Consider the following 22,771-nt stretch of genomic DNA (forward strand, 5'->3'; position numbering starts at 1 on the left):
TTTGTCATACAGCAAAGTTGTTTCACGTTTGTTCTTGTCTCCTCAAATTTTATCCAAAACAGTTTTCCTGGTAAAAATGCGAGATTGTTATATCCCTTATCGTTCCAATAAACATTATTAATCATCTGTAAGTGAAACATCGAAGAGAACGAGGAAAATGCGAAATCCGTGCGTTTATTTTTGGAGTCCTCGAATGCAAATAACAATCAATGTTGCTTATCAAGGTTCCGTTTGAGAAATATGTAATCGATTCCGTACCCTTTCCGAAGTTTAATCGGTAATTCAATAAAAATTATTTGGTCCGTATAAAGTCAACAGATCGGTCGTTCACCGTGATATAGTTCCTCAATAAAAACAAAAGGTCACGTCATGAATATGCGAACGTGATGCAAGGTAAGTAATGCATGGCGGAGGATGCTACTAGTAAATCCACGTGAAATCATTTTGCTCAGCGCCATTAATGGCAGCCATTGTATGTCGTGCGCCCTTCAGGGTTGCCATTTCACTCGTTTCTCCTCGTAAGTAAAATGCGAGCGTAATTAAGAGGGGTATGTTTTCTCGGGAAATGCATCGTCGAGGCATTGTTCCATTCTATTCCGGGGGAAGTTGAAAGTTTTCCACTACGATCGCGTTGTTCAGCTGTGATACGTAGAACTAATACCAGTTACGTGTTTCTATCGTATCTACTCTGTCACATGTGATTTTATATACCGAAAACTAACAACCAGCCATTACGACGAATAAGCCGTGTGTCGAACAGTAGCTACTCGAGTCCTTGAAAAGCGAAAAGCGAGGAAGTGCATCGAGATTACAGAACGTGTATCGTGCCTTGCGGGATCATTGGACAATGAACTTTGTCGCTTAAATGAAATGAATCGAAACGAAGGGAAGGTTCTAATATCGTCTCCCATCTGGATGATACTGTAAATCTCTCGTGATTGCTCCTGCGATATCGGATCTTTTGTACTCTATGCAAATATTCGAGGTGGCTGGCGTCGTTCTACGGAATAAGAACCTTGTGGTGTGCGTGCATAATCGGGAAGTGTTGTTTTCCCTCGTTAATTAGAGCCAGTACGCCGAATCAGAACTCCGATGTTCCGAATATTCAATCGTGTTATTGAGTATAGTTCCTCCAGGTCGCGATGCAGAATTATAGAGCGCGCTGCAGAGAACTTGGGAAAAAAAGTGTCAGTTCTACACACACAACGTAGCTGCGAGATCGTGATAGAGAGGGAGAGAGAGAGACAGAGAGAAAGAGAATTTGAGCGATTTCCGTGGCAGTGCGTTCACGTAGGCATGCATTGAACGTCGGACACTTTGGGCCTACCGTATTTCGTTAGTGGCATCGCACCGCCGAGTCTCGGGACGCAGGATCGAGGCGCAAACGGCGAAGGAAGATCAATGCGTACGACGATAATCTGCTGTGTAATGATTTATCAGGTGCGCTGTTACGAACAAAGAATTCGTTCTTTGGTAAGGGATAGGCAAACATCCAATCGCCTTCGTTCGTAAAAAATTCGCGAACTTACAGTACCCGTCAGACGAGATCGTCTTACGAGGGGCCATCGACCATTATATTCTCTTCCATTCGTATCGAAAGTATTCGGAATGCTCTAATGATCGTTAAACGTAACGTACACCGTGTGAGGCTTGCTGCAGACGGTTCAGTTGCAAAAGTTCCGAATCAGTCGTAGTATGTAATTTGCGAATAGTATGTAATCTGAAATGCGACAAACATTACATGACTATTCGTTTGCACGGTTCGCGTTGCTTTTCTGGCCTATTGTTAAGTGCGTTATTGACGAAAAGGCGACGAAGAAAGAGAACGAAATGTGGAGACGTGGACAAAGGAACAATCTGAGGGGGAGAGAGAGAAGGAACATGGTGGCTTGCGAATATGCATTGTATTTCGCAGCTCGTGCTTAGAACGGTGTCGAGTATTTTACGCCTTGCGGTTTCTGGCTTTGAATCGTGCTTGTGTAATTGTGTACACATCTGTGACGCTTAATAGTGTCGTATATGCTGTACTTATGGTTTGTACAACCAAAATAACTTGATTGTTGCAATAACAGTTTCTTGTAATAATAGTAGATATTCAATCTCTTAAATATTTTTCACGAATACATGTACTGAAACAGTGTCATATTGGACTAGTAACTTGTAGCGTGTGTTTGATGGAGTTAGAGTTACAAACTTTTGTGGAGTTATTAATAGCTGCAGCTTCGAGTTGCAAAGAATTAATGTATTTAGTTTGTTACTGAGTTTGCTGTTCGTCCTTACTACTCGATTTAAGAGCTTGCTTTCATATTTTATGGTACATTTAATTAAGTTTGTTAAGTATACTATAATTTTTAAGCTCGGAGAAAGTATTAAGCAGCACAGTAATGAATCTTTAAATATACTGTATTCGTTACGGCTGAATGGTAAAGTGCACGTCGAATACATTTCTAAAAGCCATTTTCTTAAGTACGAGCGTAAGTTCGGTAACAGTAAGTTACCGATACAATTAAGTACCTTATGGCTCGATGATTCACAGTTACTGTATAAAACTATTTCAATTATACATTATGTCAAACATCATGTGATCATGAAAAATCGTAGAAATTTCGTATCTTTCGCTTCAGAAATCTCCAGACGAGGAATTACGCCCAAATATCGGTCGTGAAATGTCGTTGGGTCGCCATATTTGCTACCGAGCTGCTATCTACCGATGATTTCAAATTGTTCCGGTGGTGTCTCCACCTACTTCCTCTCTCCCAAAGATCAGCAAAGCACGCATGCTGTGTATCGCAGCGCGAGTAAAATGTGACAAGGGAAACGTCTTCCGAGGATGTTTCTTTTTCGTTTCAAACACCAATAATCGAACAACGTACACAGAATTCGATGAAATACGGTCATAAAGCACGGTACGTACCTAAAAAGAAACTCGATCCCGCTAATGTCGCTCGAACGAGTGACGTGCTGAGAGAATGTCCGTTGGGCATTTCAGTACTAGCGTGAATCACTGTAATTGAACCTACAGACACACCATGCTCTGAATCCAGAGAAATCCGAAATTATAGAGAGCTTTTCAGTCATTTAATTGACATCTATATTTCGGTCAGTGATCTCTCTATACGATATTTTTAATATTTTTTTTCCTCGTAAATGCATACAAGTGCGTTGGTTCGGTTGTGAACTCAGATTTCGAAGTTATTGGGGAAACAGTATTACGGTATTGTGGATCTAAAATTTATCCCTATTAACAAGATACATATGTTTGATGTATAAGTTCGTCAAATGATAGTGATTGCGTTTGCGCATTAACGATTCATGAGCATAAACATCATAGAATTCGTTAGCGACGATTGTGTCAATTAAATTGTTGATTTTCAATTGGAATACGTGATAAAATTTGCGTTGTTTGGGTCGATTCATGAGATGTTCGGTACTAAATAGTGATACGGTGTTGAGTGGTGATAAATTGAAGATTTTGGAAGTCGTCGGCGAAGCACATGAAGATCTCGTGTGATTCGATATACATAATTCTTCCGCGGTGTCTCTTGACACGTGTTAAGAAGGTATATTTAAAGTTATTAAGTGTAGTTTTGTGATGAAAGTGATATACATGTGATATTACGTGAAGATCATCTGATGGAAGATTGTATTTTATATTGTATTATTTGTAACAAGTAAGACGTGTTTCTATAGTTTAGAAGAATAAAGTAGTACGCACGGATTGACACGTTCCTTTCCTTCATGTATGCGCATCTGATGTAATCGGTCGTCATTCCTGTTATTGATTACTCGTGAGGGAACTTATGGGCATTAATAAACGAAAGTAATCTATGAATAATGTCGAGGAGAAATTAAAATGATGATTGTATAAGATCGAGAATCGAAGAAAGATAAAAGAGAAAAATATTGAAGGAAAAAGAGGATACAAAAAATGTTTTTCTTCCAAGAAAAATGAACGAATTTGAAATCGCAGCAGTCTCAAAATGCAAATTTTTATTACAATGGTCGTTATATAACTTCTTACCACAAAGAAGAAATTAACGAGTTACGAGGATGCGTAACGTGAAATAACATGTGTATCGGATTACCAACATTGAAACAGTTTTGAGAGCTCGTAGTACGAGAACAAATGAAGATTGACGATTGAAAATAAATGAAAATTGAAGTAACCGTGATAAACTTAATAGAAGAAAATTGGAACGAAATATTTATTGTTTCATTGTATTCTTATCGAGATGATTGATTTTAAAGGTCACGAGAAGTTTTTATCAAGTATTTACGGTGTTTTCTTCTCAATAGTTTCTAGATCAGACACATATCACTTGAACATGTTATCAGTATTTCATCGATTTCGTCGTACGGAGTATTTCACTTAAATGAAACACATACTCTTTCCTGGTCGTTGACCGCAATCAATGGAATGAATCTCAAGGGCACGTAACACATTGAAAATTGTAAACAAAGTGAATCAATTCGATTCTTACATTCAGATCTTATATCCGAAGCCAACAGCGTCATTGCATAAGAATTGTCTATTAATATCTGACCATGACTGGATATGAATTTTATCCCATTTCTAAAAGGAATCTACCTGTGAATATTATGTTTAAAAATACATTTTTAAATTGAATTCAATGTTTTTCAATGTTTGAATATAATTACCATTGTTATTGGAGGACAACACTTTCTTGGCAGTACAATATTAGACGTCAACATTCGTGATGATTACGCTCTCTTATACAAAAAAATACATGTTATTTATATCTTCATATTTACTTTATGTTGTAAGACAATTGAATAAAATATACGGTTTTATTTGAGAGTATGTAATTATAAGATCGCTTTGAAATTTCTTTGAAGAAAGAATGATCGAAATCAATGATTAATGTGACCTAAACTTTTCATTATACATACCCCCTGATTATTTTACAAAATTTTAGTGATGAATTACGATAAAAAAGTTCGAGGTAATCTTTACGGTTTTTGTAAATAATTCTGTTTATTGATACACGAAGCAATGTTATAAAAATTAGTAGAACATATTTCTTAGTTCCAAAGGATTTTTAATACGACAATCATCTTTGTTTAACTAATGCGTTTAATTCCTTGCCTCATGATTTGTCTTAAGTTATATTATGATGAATGAAACCTAATTTAAATGAAAGAAAAATATATAAATTAATTAGCTGACAGTAATCGTTATTAGATAATTGAATACACGGTTAACTTCTTAAAGATTCTACAATGTCACCTTTTTTGTGGGATTCCAGAATATAACGAAATATTCCAATATGGGGAGCATAATTTGTATAACAAGTGTGACTCGTTATAAGGCAAAGTATTAAACCAGATATTTTGCGTCATTATAATGAATAAATTATATTAGCGTATAATAACTATTAAGTACATATCTCGGTGAATTGTAAATAAATTGAGAGGAGAATTTTTTAAAGAATTAGTCTGCACAAAATGGAAGAAGCATATAAAGGTTTTCTTCTGCCTGGTACAGGTGAACAATACACAGCAAACAAGATGGATGAATACGACAAGAAGTTCGCTGAGATGCAAAAATACATTCCGTTTTTGGAAGCCATGATAGAGAGATTGCAGAACGTTAAGGACAAATCGCGGGAGGTTCAGCTGCAGAAAATGCAAAGCCTTCACGGAATCCTATCTAACAGCAAGAGAAAGTATGTTTTGCTACTGCACTGGATACATTAAAATCGAACTGTTATTCCTTTTTAATTTATCCGTAGTATTCGATGATATCAACGAACTTTAGTTCGTAATTGCTTCTAAATTTATAGGTTTGAAATCTATAACTAATTTAATCCTTCAACGACGGCGCATTTTTATCTTCAGAAGTATTATGTAAACGAAAATGAAATAACATTAGAAAGTTTGTACTTCTTAAGTTAAAATATGCGGCGTACTTTAAAATTACTGAATATTTATTTAGAAAAATTATCCTAAACAGAACTGTAACATAATACATGCTAAGTACACTGGATTAGTGATACATAAACAATGGGAGTTCATACGGCATACAAGAGCCGTTGCTGAGGGATTAAATATTGAAATCGAAGTCAATTTTAAATTAACATTTAAATTTGAATTTGAATATCGGCATAAATTTTCGTTTCTAAATTTAAATATGAATTTAAAATCTGAGTATCGAAATTAAGTTGAATGTTAAATCTGAATTTTTATCTTTAAATTTGAATTTGATTTTCAATGTAATAAAGAAAGTTAAAGTTCTAAAGAGAACGTAAGAAGAAATTAATCGCGATATCTTGTGGGTGAAATAGGCTGAAGATCGAGACGTTGCAGCGATGTGAAGACGTTCTACAGAAGCTACATAACAAAGTAGAAAAGGTAGATATAAGAATTAAGATATTTAAAATTGTCACTATAGTACACTGAATTTTTTACAAAGAACGATCATTTTAAATTGAACTTAATTTTTATCGAAATTATGAATTCAGTGAACTAAAACTGTGTGACAATTTTTGGCTTCACGCTCTGTATTTTCGTTGATACTGTGTGCACGAATGAAAGATATAAACGAGAGAATCTTCGTAAACTCTTCTAGAAATCAGGAAATTGCTATTTGGATAATATCAAGTATTTCCATCACTTATGAACTATTTCTAATCTTTTTCAATTTTATTCGGTTTTTAAAAACATAAAAAATTTAGAATCTAGGTACGAATTATATATTGTAACAGTTTGTTTAAAAAACCAGTTAGCTCTTTTATATCGTTTCACGAGACGCAGGAGATTATATCACATGCTTTATAGTGCATATGTAATGGTTGCACTGTACACCCTATTCTGTTTCTTAATAGTAGATATTATGTGCTCATATCTTTTCTATTCAATATTTTGTGTCACCACGTAAATAATTGCATCACTCTGTTTATTATATATGTTGCATTTTCACAATAGTATTTCAATCACGCTAACAAGCTACGACGGTACAAATCCATATGTAAATGAGGTCTTAAATCAGACAATATTTAATATAATTATTCAAAGTAGCGGTGGTTTCTTTCAAAATACTTTTAAAACTTATAATGTAAAATAATGTAAAACCTTTTCCCTTAGGTTTTTAGTGAATGTTCTTGAAATATTATTTAAGTGTTTTATTGGTTCTTTTTTCTACTTTTTTGTTTTTATAGATATAGTTGCTTCGAACCCCTCTTTATTCTCTGTTCTTTATATTTTTGGATGTTTACAGGCTTCCGTAGTGCATGTATTGTTTTTTTATTTTAATCATTCTAATCCGATACGAGTTTCAGGGAAATACACCTGGGTTGCATTTTCCAAACAAACGAACTGAAACGAACTCCACGCAAGAGTCAACGTAAGTACTATATTTTGTTAATGATGATAATAATAATAATAATAGTAATAATAATTCCAAGCTTCCATATCTGTGTATCAGTAATATTTCTAAATAATTATTCATTAGACAATGTAAAGAGTAATAAAAATACAATAAATAAATTTAGTATACGAAAGCATTAGAAATATCACTGTTTAATTAAATATGAATTACTATACTCATTGTCAGTATATTACAATCAAAACTCGGTAATTTGAACTTCAAGGGAACAGCTAAAAATATTGGGTAGTAGAGATTTTGTCTTAGCCAAGTTTTCAGGCACGAAAAGTTTAACAAACGTTTGAATTATAAAGACTAATATTTTTAAAATTGTAGAGGTTCAAAGAATCTTTTAATTAGTATAGTGGCAGTATTATAATACATTATTCAATTTACTAATCCTTATAAATTATCTACTAAAAATAAATTATAGTTTGAGTTTCATGTTGGATATCACGCGTCACTGCTAAAAAAAATCAAAAGAATTTATCCCAAATATTATAAAATTGTAGATAGTCTCGAATTGTGGTAGTTTTCAGTGAAGCATTCCGTTTCATTGCCTTTCAGTACGATCAAAGATGGAAGCTCCGAACAGAGCAAATTCACAAAGCCTCAGCAATTGGAGAAAGTTGCTGAAGAGAAAGATATTCACGAGACACCGGCCAGCCCAAGTCCTCCTGTAAGTCCTGACTCAGGGTCCCAAGTAGCGCCAATAATAATCCCTACGGAGCGCAGCGTGGACTTCATCGACGATAGTAAACCGGCTAGCCCTGATCCCATTGAAACTCTACCAACTAAAGCACCCATCATCATACCTACCGAACGTACAGGCAGTGATCGCAGCCCATCCCCCAGTTCTCAAAATAGTTCTAATAAAAATGCAGAAGACGTGTCATTTTCTGAGTGGGAAATGCTTGAAGAAAGCGAAAATCAGGCTGCCAAGAACAAGAACTGGCAATCCGTTGTTAGTACCGGTCCCGATGTATCCGCAGCGATCAAATTACTTGGCAGCAGCCTACCTCAGAAAGACAATAGATCCCACGTGCCACTGTCTATGCCCTCTTCACGGCACATACCAACTGTGCCAGTTCCCTCCTTGGGTGGTTCCAGGAGGCTATCATCGGTATTGGAGAAAGGCAGGCTAATGGGAGTGAGTCTAGACTCATCGAGCAGTAGACCAGAATCGCCTGTAAATGTGCCAGATGTTAGGCTCAAGTCCCCTGACCCGGACATCCTGTTTCCTAAACATAAAAGCACCTCTCCCAGGATGAAGGAAGCACCGAGATCTGGCTCGAAACCATCGGCGCCTTTGTTGCTCTCACCACCTCCTGTTTCCACGGAGCCTCCGTTGTCTATGGAAGACCTAGCGGAATTGTTGAACGAGGAGAGCGACAGTAAAACGGAGAAGAAAGGCGAAAAGTCGAAAGATGAAGGTAACAAGTTTAAAAAACAGGAGTTAAACTCGAACAAAGACCCCAAGTCGTCGAAGCCTTTCATATTGTCTCATGAGGACGTCGATAGCGAAAGTGAAAGACGTTGGGAGGAAATCGATAAGCACATAGTAAAGATGACTGGTAGAAAGTGCTTACCTACCAATAAAGTAGAAGCTTTGAAGTCCAGTGAAACCAAGGGACCATCGACTAGCTTAGTACATACTCCAAATTCGTTTCCGAATGTAGAGAAGGTGGGGGATAACAGAAATCTTCCTTCTTCCCCAAGCTCTAAGACAGAGCCTCGTTACGCGGACAATTATGAGCGACATCCTCGACAACTACGCGACAGTCACGGACATGATAAGGAAAAGATTCACGGGCACCCTCGACCACCGGATGAGAGTATGCCCAACCAAATGCCTATGCATCACAGTGGTGCAATCATACCAGACGACAGAAATCCTTTGATGTATCAAAGGCGTCCAGGAAACGTTGGTCCAGAGATAGTACCGCCGTCTAGGTTAGATGCAGAGTGCAGAATGGAAGGTCCAGAGTACTTTAATAGACAGATGCCCAATCAGGGTCACTGGCCCATGAATGATTTCTGCGGCACTCAGTGGCCTCCATCCACCTCTTTCAGCGGTATGCCCAATTCTCCAGCGCAAACTTACCAGCATCCAATGGGTATGCATCAGGAAATGTGGAATGTTGGTGCGCCAAGAGACCCGATTCTTATGGATACGCTTCAGGGAAACGAAGGACAACTTAGGCCTGGCCAGTTTCCTACAAATATGAACCCTGGCATCAGGCCACTAATGAGTCCAACCTCACGTCCTCCGGATATAACTCTTATCCCCAGACCAGACGAGATACCCAGTCTTGATGTACCTAATGTGCCAACCATACAGCCTCTGATTTCTCCTACGAGATATCCAGTGGGCCCACAGTACAGAAACTTTCAAGGAGAAAACAGACCCTATGACCCAGCCTTTGATAGAGGAATGGAGTATCCTCATCAAAGGCAGTCTTGGGATCCTGCAGCTACTCGACCAAACGAGGGGCCCTACAGGCCAGAGAACGAAGTTCCTTGTGTTCCTACAGATGGGCCTCAAGGTCCATACTCGAGGCCTAGCACACCTTGTCCATGGACTAACAGAGACAGGGACCGAGGTGGAGGAAGAGGTCGTGGTGGGTATTACAACGAACGGAATAGGGGAGAATCTAGGAACACTTTCAATCGTGATGCACGTAGGCCAGAGTGGTCTAGAGATAATCACAATGAGTGGGATAATTGTAATCGATTTGGTAGAGACTCTAGAAACGTGTCTGAACGCGATCCTCGCGTACGCGAGCATACTGCGATTAATCAAAATCCTAGTCAATTAAGAGATAATAGTACCTCTGTCAGAGACCCCCGCTTGGCCAAAGATAAGCACTTCACCCCAGCGAAGGGCAAGGAGACCAATTTCAGCGAGAGGGATCCCAGAAAACGTTCCTCCGCGCCGCCATTTTCGTTCAGAAAAGCTAAAGAGAAGACTAAATCACCTCCGAAACCGTCTGAGAGTCACAGACGTTCGGATGTCGAAAGCAATAGTAAACATCAGCAAGAAAAACCTTTAAAAGACAAGATGCAGTCGCCGTTGGAAAGTCTTTACGGAGTTATCGATACAAAAGCGAAGGCTGCTCAGGGCTATTGTTTACAGAATTTTAAGATTCCGAAAATCAAACGTAACGAGTGCCAGGAATCACCTAGCTCTAGCCATACTTCTGAAGAGCTGAAAAGTGTTGAGTGTTCTGCTGACAAACAGGAAGGGAGAGTGTTTAAAAGTGGTAAGGATGATACTACCGCTGAAGTGAGTAGCAGTAGCGACGGGAACCTTGCTGCAGAAGATTGGAACGAAGGAGGTGGTTTAATTGATAGAACGGAGATACAAAAAGAAGAAGATACTACTACCGAGCAAGTGGAAGAGAAAAACGATTCTACTATTGTTGGAGAACCAGACTCCATTAGCACTACTTCCTCTAAATGCACCGAAAACACAGAGAATCCTAAAAAAGAGGACGTGGAATCTGAAGGACCTAAACCGAAGGATGAAGTGACTCAAGAATGGATTGAGTCTTTGATTAGGAAGTCTTTCGAATTTGGAGAAGGGAAGAAGTTCGTTGAACAAGCGAAGTTTATGCAGAAATTGGGAGAAGTGTTACAAGCGAAAAAACTGAAGAAGATCAAGAAAATTATCGAATCGGAGTCTGAAAGCAGTAGCTCGGATAAAGATGATACTGCTGAAATAAAAAAAGTTCGAACAAGGAAAAAACGGCGAGTGATCGTCTCTGATAGCTCTGACGACGAGTCTCTTGCTGAAAGATTAGGTATTTTAAATTCATCTAATAAAGAATCACTGCAAGAACTATCCATTGAAGATAAAAAAGAAGACACGCCTCAAAACACTGAAGAGACAGCTTTCAACATTCAATCTGCTGATCTCAAAACATCCGATGCCGAAATAACGCAAAATATTTCTAAAGAAGTATTAAATACTACTCAAGAGAGTACAACCAATAGCGAAGAACCCAGTACAGAGGAAACAGAAACTATGACAATAAGTACCAAAGACAAGGGTAAGAACGATGAGGTAATGGAAGATAAAGATAACACTGCTAGGACTCCCAAAGCGAAAGCGAAGAGAAGAAACTCTCTAGAGATGCTCCAAGAGGACATAAGAGAAATGTTCATCAGCGACGATGTCGTAGCAGCAACTGGTCATCGATTGTGTCGCACGCAGAAGGAAAATCAACAAACCATTGTTACTCCAAGTACTTCCAATCAGACTACACCAAACGGAAAAAAAGATGAAACTAGTAAACGCGATGCAGAAGCTAGTTCAGATATTGAAGAACCGCCAGCATCATCGAAATCAAAAAAGACCACGAAGTCTCGTCCAGTGGATGAATCTAATAAATTAAAAAATAAATCCAAGAAAGAGCCGCAAAGGATAACTCGGCAACGTTCCAAGAATTACAATCAAAGCTCAGACAGTGAGGAAGACCAACCTTTAGCTTTAAGGACTGAACTGGCTCAAAGTTCCAATTCCTTGTCTACGAAAGAGTCCTCCTACAACGAGGAATCCGATGTATTGCGAAGAAGCAGACGTATAAGTAATAAGGAAGCGATAAAGGAACCACGTGTGATAGTTGAAAAGACTGATATTTCGAAATTGGAATGTTCCAAAGTCATGTTCGACAGTTCTTCCGATGAAAGTTTTGGAATAGATGTGTCTGAACTAGCAGCAGCTGTGGACATTTCTCTTCATCCTGATAAGCAGTCTGAAGAATCGACGGAATCTCCGACTAAGAAGAAATCTAATCAGAGTTCCTCAAAGAAAAGCGCGAAAAAGAAAGGTAGTGAATTAATAACCGAAGGCAAAGCTGATAGTGGTTTATTGTCAGATGAAGAAAGCATTATTTCTGACATCTCCATGTCCAGTAGCGTGGTGTCTAGTAAGAAAGGAAGTCTTGGTTCCACAAAAATGGATAACAGTGCCAATGAAGAACTACTGAGTAACATTTTGGTAGGGTTAGTGCCCTCAAAGAGCGATCCGGATAAAGACTCATTATCAGTAGATAAAGGAAGCGACGCTGATGTCGATGACGATGCTAGCGATCAAATACCTATTGAACCGAATACTAAGAAGTCTTCGGTGAAGAAGAAAAAGAAGAAATGCAATTGGCAAATGGGAATCTTGTCTAAGAAGAAAAAAAAGAAGACCTCGGCATCAGTGACTTCTCCCAAATGCGATACTGACGTTTCGAATATCAGTTCTGAAAAAGAACCGTCCTCTAAGTCTCCGTTACCAGTTCCTGAAGACGAAACGGCTAATGAGAACGCTTCCGCTAACGATAAAAATCAAAATGTCCCACAAAAATTGAAAGACAGTGTTAAAGATTCCGATGTCACCCAAGCGTCTGATATTATTTCAAACGAGCAAAAAACAAATGATTCCGTTACATTACCAGATTCCAAGGACAAAAAAGATTCCGCTAAAGCTTCTCCTAATAAAGAGCTACCGGAAGTCAAAAGTAGTGGTGGTGCTGAAGCAACTATTAACAATGAGGAATCGAAGAGCGTTACGAGTAAAGAAGCAAGCAAGTCCCTCTATGATTTGGATATAAATAAATTAATAGATTATGCGTGGACAGGACAAGAAAAGTATAAATGCTTGCTCTGCTTTTTTACTGGTAAGAACATCGTCCACCATTATAAGTTAAGTCATCCTGGGAAGGAGAACCTTATTTCCAGGCTGAAGATTGCGGATGCACTGCTAGCGATTCAGGACGCGAAGGATAACGATGTCGAAAACACATCGTTAAAGCCTTTAACGGAAGAAACTTGCAAATTTCATTGCAGATTTTGTCCTTTCTATACAGAGGGCGCTGCAAAGGTTGCAATGGAAGCCTTTTATGAACATTGCACCACGCATACAGGGGAGTACAGGTTCCGGTGCAACAGTTGCCCTTACCAGGCTGTAGCGAAAGCTTCTATGAGAACACATTATTATAAAGTTTGTCGCAAATTCAAAGACAACGTTAATGAAGCCATCACTGAGGATGAAATACCTGAGGAGAACTGCATTTACGGCTACTTGTGTTCAGTCTGTAATTACACACAACTGAAGAAATCCAATTTAGAAGAACATGTTGAATTGTGGCATAAAAACGATTTGAAGACTAATATCATAAAAATTAATATGTCTCTTGAGTCGGTAAGAGAAGAAACTGCTAATGTCTTGACAACTGGGAAAGTGAAATCTGAATCGCGATCCAGTTCAGAAAACCTGGTAAAATCGGTAAACGATACAGCAACTTCCGCTGAGCAAAATGACGATAGTTCGATGGAAGTGGAAATATTAAGGAATGACGTACCTTCTGATCATGAAGAAAAGAAAATAAGTGTCCTAGATGACATTACGCCACAGAAGGAGGAAAAGAATTTAGAAGATCAATCTGATATTAATGATAAGGAAAAGAAGTCCACAGGAGATTCTAATTTACCAACAGGAAATCTAAGTGTATTCGTTTGCCCGCCAGAATTAGAGAAAAAGGAAGTGGAGATACAATTAGAACGGAAAAGAAAAATGCAAGAAATTATACAAAATATTGGTATTAAATTACAAAAAGACGCATCTAAGAAAGGCGTTTCTATTATAGATAAATTGAAAGATAAAATGAAAACAAATGTAGTAGTCAGTGAGAATGATTCTAATACAATCCTAGATTCTTCTAGTAAGACTTCTACAACCTCTACAACTTCATCCAGTTCAATGCCATCTCAGAATAGTACTATTGAGTTACCTTCTAATCCGAATGTATCTGTTATAGAAAATTTAGAAACGAATTCATCAACATCTCAAGAGATTCCAAATGATAAACAACCTGAGAATATTGTAAACATAGAATTATCAAACATAAAGTCTGAGTCTCAGACTACAACTACAGCAGATCAATCTGATTCAAAGGTCAAAGATCCATTGGTAATATTGGATCAAAAGAAGAATGAGGAAAGCGATGTAGAAACAAGTGATAATGAAAATATGAGAAATTCTGCTCCTATTTATGAATCAGATTCCAGTAGTGAACAGTCAGATACTGAACCACCTACAGACGTAAATACAATACTAAAAGAAACTTCTAGTTTCAGTGCTTCCTCAAATCCAATGCTTACTACTATTCAAAGACTTGCTGCTCAACTTCAGGCTACAAAACCGCTTGAAGCATGTAAAGATGAAAGTTCTAGTAAACCTGTAGAAACTACTGAAAGAACGTCCTTCCTTGGTTCTATCCCAAAACCACCAGATGTGGTACCCATAGCTAGCATTAAACGTTTTGTTGGAAAATTACAAAACAAATTCCATGAAATACAACCAGAAACACAGGATGATACTAGCACACCTAAAAATTTCATTAGATTGAGACGTTTAAGTGGGGACATGTTGTCAGTACCAACACAATTAGAAGTTCAAGAAGATGCACCGCCAACAAAAGACAGTATGTATATTAATTATAACAAATTTTATTATGTTTATTTAGTAATTGTAACAATTCTCAAAGCACTTTGCTTGATAGTAGAATTATAACTTATAAACAGGAAAAACAAATTCTATTCCTAATGATATTAATTTATTAATTCTTAAAAATTAAAATAATTTGATTTTTTATATTCTTGTTCTCAAAATTATGTACATAATTATTTCATAAGCGTCTCATTTAATAGATGCAAATGAATCTAGTGATCAGGATAAAGTAGACAGCCTAATAAAAACGGATAGCGAAGAAGAATGTTCATTCTTAAAAATTGAAAATGTAGTCAGTCTTGCACCAAGAACTGACGACGATGGCACTGAAAGTCCTATCGTAAGTTTAAAAGATTACGACTTAAACATTTTTATAGGTTTTGACACACTTTATACTCAAAAGTATTGTTTTCTTTTTACTGTAGATAAATGATATACGAAAAGCGGTTGAAACTTCTCCCATAAAAAGCAAAGGAGTATCAGTACTGAAAAAATCTTCACCTCTTATTTTGAAAAGATTAAATACTGTAACAATTACGCAACCAATAACAAAGACTATACAAACGATACAATCCACCACGCCAGAAACAGTGAAACTAATATCAGTGAAAAGTCTCTCCCCTTCTCCAGTTTCTGTAACTACCACGAATTTTATTCCAATTGCCCCAAAATCAAAAATCATACAAGTAGACAATAAGCCTTTGGCTTTTCCACTTTCTGTAAGTAAGAACACAGTTGTGACACCAGTGGCTACGCGCACAGTAACTGTTGGAACATCACCGCAATCATCGAATTTGAATTACAAAATTGTAAAAGTTGTTCGAACACCAACTGTTCTGAAAGCAAAGGATTCTGCAACCCCTCCTACTGCAATTAAGTTAAAATCTGCGGATGCTTACAATGCTATGTTGAAAATACCTAAACTGACTCATTTGTATAAGTGTATGGGACGTAATTGTCGTTTTTCGAGCGATATATTAGAACAATATCATCAGCATTACCTTCAGCACGCAAGTGAAGCTGAAAAGAAGCACATGACTTCGCCGTTTGATTATCAAAAATGCGCTTATTGTTATATGGTGCTGGAGGACTGGAATCAAATGAAAATGCACGTAGAAGAAAAGCACGCACATTGTCGTTATCAATGCAGTTACTGCTTTTACAGAGCTATAGCCCCTTCCTATGTACTAGTGCATCAGGTTTGAAAACTTCTTTGGCATACAATGTCTTTATCAATTAATTCATATATCTCATGTTTTTCTTTCACTTACAGGCCATCTCTCACTCTGGTAACCATGGTATTTTACTTGGTAAACTGATAAAAGAGGTACCAGTGAAAGAAGATATAAATCGTCACGATTATGTACACCCTTATATATGTCAACATGGTACGATTTCGTTTTGCAATATTTTCATTTTAAATAGTTTCTTATAGTGTTTTAACCATTTCATACGTATCCAATATTTTTGCAGATTGTGGTAAATTTTTCTACGTCCCCGAATCTTTTATGGCACATTTAAAGGCGAAGCACGCGTTACTCTCTTCCTTTAAGTGTCATATGTGTCGTACCGTTTGCTTAAAAATAGAACAATTACTTGCGGTAAATAATGTTCACAAGTTTATCTAATTTTTTTTATTATCCTTAATAATCTGTTGTATTTTTTTTAGCATTATAAAGTGCATGGATATTATAAGTATCAGTGTCTGTACTGCTTGAATGGTTCTGACACTTTCAATGATATGCATGTTCATTTAAGTATATTCCATTGCAATCGATCACCGCGGATACTTGAACGATCTCTTCCCCTGCAGGTACGTGAAAAGTATTAAGCACTATTAATACGCTTTATTTAAAACTAGTAAATACTGTAACCATATGTCATATATAAAATATTTCAGCCGGTACGCAATAAAGATGTGATAGATCAGCTTATCATAAGGTTACTAGATGATAATTTCAAATATACTGAAGAAGTGATTGATCTGGACAATGAAGGAAAGAATAACAAAAGTTCAACCATAGCAGATGTTGATATATCTCCATCTCCTAAGACACTTATAAGTATACCGAACAAGGAAGAAACCGAAGCTCTAAATAAATCAATATCTAATTTATTCGGAACTAATAATACTCAAACAGTTTTGACCAAGAATTGTGGTGAGAAAATAACAAACGAAGAATCTGTGGACAAAAACTTGTTAAATGCCTCTCCGAAGAAGACAAATTTTTCTTCTGAAAAAAGCTTTTCAGATTCAGTAGAAGTTTCAGACGGAGTTTTCGATTGTAGCGATGAGTTCATAAACATTAATTTACTTGATAATCCTGATTTTCTAAAAAATGTCAGTTCTCGTTTGAGCGAAACATCCTTTCTCGATAATATAAGTATGAGCGAAAGTAAAGCAGAGGACAGTGACATTGAAATTGTAGATATTGTTGATAAGGGAAGTACCATATTAAAAGACGTAAAATGTGTGCTTGATCTAAAGAAAGATGATGTTCTTAATACGAATGAAAAACTAAAAGTGGACTCACCTAGCCAGGAAATTGATGCAAAAGAACAATCATACAGCGATGTTGAAAACTCCAGTGTATCTAATGACACTAATGGAACTTCTAGCAGTTCAGTCACAAACATAGAGAACCCCTTGTCATTGGATGATATTAAGGACACTGGCTTTACAGGAACAAAGTTATATAAATGTGGTTATGAAGGATGTGATCATAGCGCCTTAACTGCAGCTCTTTTAAGAACTCATATAAAGGAAGAGTGTACCTTAAGTGGTGACAACAAAAGTTTGAACTGTGCTCATTGCAATAAACGTTTCGTTAAAATTGGATTCTTATTAGAACATTTAAAACTACATGGACTAAAACGGTTTGGTTGCTCGTTGTGTAAAATGAGGTGTACCGTGGGCTACCAAGCATTGGCGCATATGAGAGGGAAACACAAAGTTCATAATTGCAAATTGATTCCAGCTGACCCAAAAAATCCATGCGTCGACGGTTTGTTCATTGTACAACCTGTAGTAAGTTTATTCTTTTTTGTATGAAAGCAGTTTGTTCTACATACTTAGTGTACACTTATAATTATTTGGTTTGTTTTTGTATAGCAACAAAGTGGAGAACGAAAAGGAAAGAAACGTAAAAGTATGAAATCGACAGAAAAAGATGGCGAGAAGATGGTTTCAACGGACATGGAAAAATTATCATTCAGTCCTGACGAAATAGAATCTTTACCACGTCAAGCGATATACAATCGTGAAGTACAATGCGCTGTGTGCCCATATACAACAAAAGTTCGAACGAATATTATTAGACATTTACAGTTACACGCGAAGGATGAAAGTGTACCAGAAAGTGGTCCAGTAAATCCTGTACCATGTCTAGATAAGAAAGAACGAATGTTTGACAAAATGGTAAATTTAGCAAGCAGTTCCCACCAAAATGGACGAATGGGAGGAAAAACAAAGGAATCTAGTAAAAGTAACGACGACGAGTTTATTCCAAAGTTTGTACCAGAACATAAAAGGTAAATAATATATTTTGAAGTAGATTTGTAAATGATTTTAATAATACATGTAACTTTTTCCTATGATAGATACGTGTGTGGTGTAGCTGAATGTAATTATTTAACAGTCGATGAAGCAATGTTAAGATGTCACTTGAAAGCTTTGCATTCCGAAGAACAATATTTTCGATGTCCTCACTGTCCTCAGCCAGCTCCTGGTCAAGAAGCATCGAATATAGCGATTGATAAAATGGGCGTCCATTTAAAAATGCATGATACAAGACTTTATAAATGTTCCCATTGTAATTATCACCATTACCACAGGTATAGAACGACATTTCTATATTATATATTTCTAAAAATGCATAATTTGAGTCATGAACTTAATATTTAATCTTTTATACAATGCATGTATTTTTAAAACATTTGATAAGCATGAAAGAAAATTTACTGTCTATGTTGCTGTATACAAGTAATGTCATACATGCTTATCAGATGTTTAAAGAATTCTAATCTTCCGTAGTTCATTTTCTATGCCACCTAATAGTAATAAATCGTTGACTAGGCATGTTGTGGAGAGGCATCTTTCTGACAAACATCCGGAAAAAAGGCCCTTCGTGAAAGTGATTAGGGAGCTGGAGAACACAGAAAATGCTCAGTCTGTACAAGAAGAAGTTGAAGAAGAAGTGCCTGATCCAGATGGAAATCATTGGAAATGCAACATTTGTGACTATAAATGTGTATACAAAGCAGAAATGGTTAATCATACAACAACTGTGCATGACGAAAAATGCCAATATAAATGTACTTTGTGTTCTTTTAAAAGTAGTGGAAAAATTATGTTCGAGCAACATATTAACAGCAAACATTCCAATGATCCAAATGTCGATTACATTATGGTATATCAGAGAATAAAGGGGGTTAATAAAAAGAGTGGAGATAACGTTGAGCAAAGTGGTCAAGACGAACCTTTTGACACTACTCCTCTTTGGAGAAGAGATATGCCTCGAATCAGGCACATACGTGGAATTCTTCTGGAAGAAGAGGACGAAACGTCAACAGAATCTTCAACAAAGCTAGGGAAACGAAAAAGTGAGACTGAATTATCAGTCCTTAAACCAGCGAAGATTAAACCAGGAAAATCGAATTCGTTGGATGACGTAAAACAGATAAAAGAAAAGTCTAAACGATCATTGTCTTGTGATAAAGTGCCAACAGAATCGGAAAATGAAAACTCTAATTCCGATAAAATTAAAGAAACGAAGATTAAAACGATCGAAGACAATGATTTTAGCGATTCAGATGTTGGGAGATTTGGTCCTTATGGAAAACCTGATGGCAATATGTACGTTTGTACTTTATGCACACAATTTAAAACAAAATATAAGCATGACATGCGAGATCATCTTTACAGGGAGCTGAATTATGCAAGGTAAATTTTTAGGACTTAATTCATTTCTATTATTCAAGAAATATTTGCTTGTTATTTAAATAATGGAATATTACAGGTGGCACTGTAAAGAGTGTGGCTATCTATCTGTGAATCGTAATGCCTTACTAAAGCACTTTACAAAACATCACAATGGGGAACGCCCTAACCATGAACCACTATCGCCAGATGATGACATTGAAGATTGGGTAGGTTTATATTTACTTTATAATTCACATTTTAAGATGATGTTAATATACTTATTATTATTCCCCATTACAGGTTGGTACTTTGCTAAAGAGGCAAACGTTTATGATCAAAGGATTGCTTGCAAAGTCAAACACAAGCAGTACAGACTCTTCTAAAACTGCAAATGCACTTGGAAGTAGTGCTAAATCATCTAGCGTTAAAACTACTTCAACTACCGCTAGCAAAACTTCAAAAACATCGAATCTTGCCAATAAATCTGAACTACAAGATATTAAAAAAGGAGACACTGATATGGAGAGTTCACTAAATGATAGCATAAATAATGAAGGCCTTATTATGGATACGGAGGATGAAGTTTCGCCAAAAAAAGAAAAATCTCAAAATACAGCGGAAGCCGATGAAGGTAATTACTTGTTTGCAAATTATGCAATAAGAATTTTCAACTTGCGTTTTCAAGTTACTATGAGATTAAATATATGCATTTCTGAATTTAGCTGTAACCGAAGAGGACCAAGAGAAGCCTTTAATCTGTAAACACTGTAAAATGTCATTTACCCGATGGCGTGGATTCAAACTGCACGTACAATTGACACATTTGAAACGACTTGGCTTTATCTGCCCTTATTGCGATCGCAGCACGAACTCTGAAACGTTGATGCTTCAACACATTCGTTCCAAACATCCTGGTTGCCCTGAAAAACTCGTGCAAAATCCATCCGCTGGTGGGCCAGAATTAACAGACGAATTTTGGCGAAAAGAATACGGACTTGTGTTTCCAAAAAGGTCCAAAAAACGTAAAAGGAAGTTAAGCGAAGATAACTCGGATACCAAGAATCAGGATCAAAGTGAAGCACAGCTGAAATGCACTTTGTGTAATTTCTCAGCTCTCAATTTAACGGGTCTGAAAGCGCACATGAGAATACACGCAAATTTGAAGTGCTCGTATTGCACTTTCACTGGCTTAACAAAGGCGCACATTTTGGAACATTGGGGACAAAATCATCCCTTCACGACGTTTAAGTATGAAGATGTATCGACTGTTGAGCCGTCGAATGACTCTGGAAAAACTCAGCCTGATAAGAAAACTATTATCGATGATTATAGCGACGATATAGAAGAGGAACAGGTTTTAGACCCAGGAGACGACGAATCGATGTATTGCTGTTTCTACTGCTCCTTCCGCAATAAATCGTTGAAAGCGGTTCAAGATCATTGGCATTTGATACACAATGAGCAGAAAGCGTCTAGCGATTCTCCAAAGCTAAAATCAAACTATCCATTTAAGTACAAAGAGATAAATGTGCCAGCGGAGAGAATACCTATGAAAGCGCAGTGCTCTAAAACGGAAGAAAGCCCTTATGAATTATATTTGCAAAGGTCACACGGTGATGTGCAAATGACAGGAACACTTGGAGCTAAGCAAGAGGGCTGGATCTGTCAGTGGTGCAATGAATTATGCGACTCTGAGATAAAAATAAAAACCCATCACAGTATGTTTCATTCTCATTTGCCATTGAACTTCAAAAAGCAAGAGAAAAACAAAGGACCCAGAGGCTACGTATGTCCTGAATGTTCATTCACGGCTACTTTCATTAATGTAATGAAGAACCATGTGACGAAGCATATAAACCTATTCAAGTGTAAATATTGTGATAAAACTTTCGGTTCTACGACGCAAGTGTCTTCGCACAATGCTGAAGAACATCCTGAAATGGAATTAAAGATAGAAAGCATACAGAACTATGATATTTTGTTGGAGAAAATCATGACGAGAGTTAAGTGGCAGAAATCTAGTACAGATGTTAATGTCGTTGATAAGAAAGAAGCTTCGGCAGAGTCGTCAAAAAAGAGCCATGCAGTGGCTAGAAAGTCCACTGCTAAACCTACTGTTCGTTCAAATCTTATTCCCTATAAAGTGAAAGCAGTAGCTCGAAAAAGTACTAATCCCCATTCGAGGTTCCTGTCGAGTTCTAGATCTAATGAAAGGTTTCAAGCACCAATGAAAAGTAAACAGTTTTCATATTATGGCATTCCTAGAAGCCCTGTTAATCTAGCAAAATTGAATACATACATGGTAGTTGGTGGTCATCAAATGAAAGTGAACTGTACTACTCTGGCACAATTGATAAATATTGATCCAAAAGTAGTGTTGCAAGATATCAAGTATATGAAAAATACTACAATGTTGAAAAAGTTGAAATAATTAATGATAATTACGATATAAACACGAGATAGTGTTTCTTCGTTATATGAATGCAGACCTTACATTGATAATGGATTTGTGGTAAAGTATTGTACATTTCAATTAGAATTTAGTTTCTTTACTTTATAAATAATCGTTGAGAAACCGTTGATGGTGTAACGGTTAATGATGACCAAAGTAATGCTTGGTATTATTTGCTTATTTTATAGCATTACATTAAAACGTTGAATCAATGAATTTTTGTAAAATTCACTATTCAGTATTTATAATTTCATAGAGAAAAATAGGAAATGTCAAAATGTATAAGAGGACATCATGATCATTCTTTGAGATACGAAAAAATCGAGAATTATTTACTGTAATAGTTTTCATGCTTTTACATATTCATTTAAAAATTTAAAAGCTAGAATTATTCATTTAAGTAGACAAGTAAATAGCTTCTGAAAGTCCGTCTCTATCAGGGGATAAGTAACGGAACAGTCTTACAAACAGTAGGTTGTGCGATATTATTCGTGACTTTTCACCTGGTATAGA

The 22,771-nt window shown here is 36.8% G+C and overlaps 1 protein-coding gene across 2 annotated transcripts; it reads left to right on the forward strand.

Annotated features, from left to right (window-relative positions):
* Window positions 1-369: 369 nt before the first annotated feature.
* Window positions 370-22,474, forward strand: LOC143188616 (uncharacterized). Of its 2 annotated transcripts, none has more exons than XM_076392947.1 (17): window positions 370-393; window positions 5,507-5,687; window positions 6,306-6,372; window positions 7,293-7,363; window positions 7,952-14,859; window positions 15,086-15,225; window positions 15,311-16,084; window positions 16,159-16,273; window positions 16,359-16,486; window positions 16,555-16,698; window positions 16,786-17,913; window positions 17,998-18,416; window positions 18,486-18,719; window positions 18,961-19,827; window positions 19,904-20,033; window positions 20,107-20,437; window positions 20,529-22,474. In XM_076392947.1, exons 1-17 carry the CDS (start codon window positions 387-389, stop codon window positions 22,235-22,237), a joined length of 13,353 nt encoding a protein of 4,450 aa, XP_076249062.1. In that variant the 5' UTR covers window positions 370-386; the 3' UTR covers window positions 22,238-22,474. The 2 variants fall into 2 exon arrangements, with proteins under 2 accessions (XP_076249062.1, XP_076249064.1); XM_076392949.1 differs by lacking the exon at window positions 370-393 and adding an exon at window positions 2,693-2,906.
* Window positions 22,475-22,771: the final 297 nt, after the last annotated feature.

The sequence above is a fragment of the Calliopsis andreniformis genome, chromosome 3 (genome assembly GCF_051401765.1).
Source record: "Calliopsis andreniformis isolate RMS-2024a chromosome 3, iyCalAndr_principal, whole genome shotgun sequence".
NCBI classification, from domain to species: Eukaryota; Metazoa; Arthropoda; class Insecta; order Hymenoptera; family Andrenidae; genus Calliopsis; species Calliopsis andreniformis.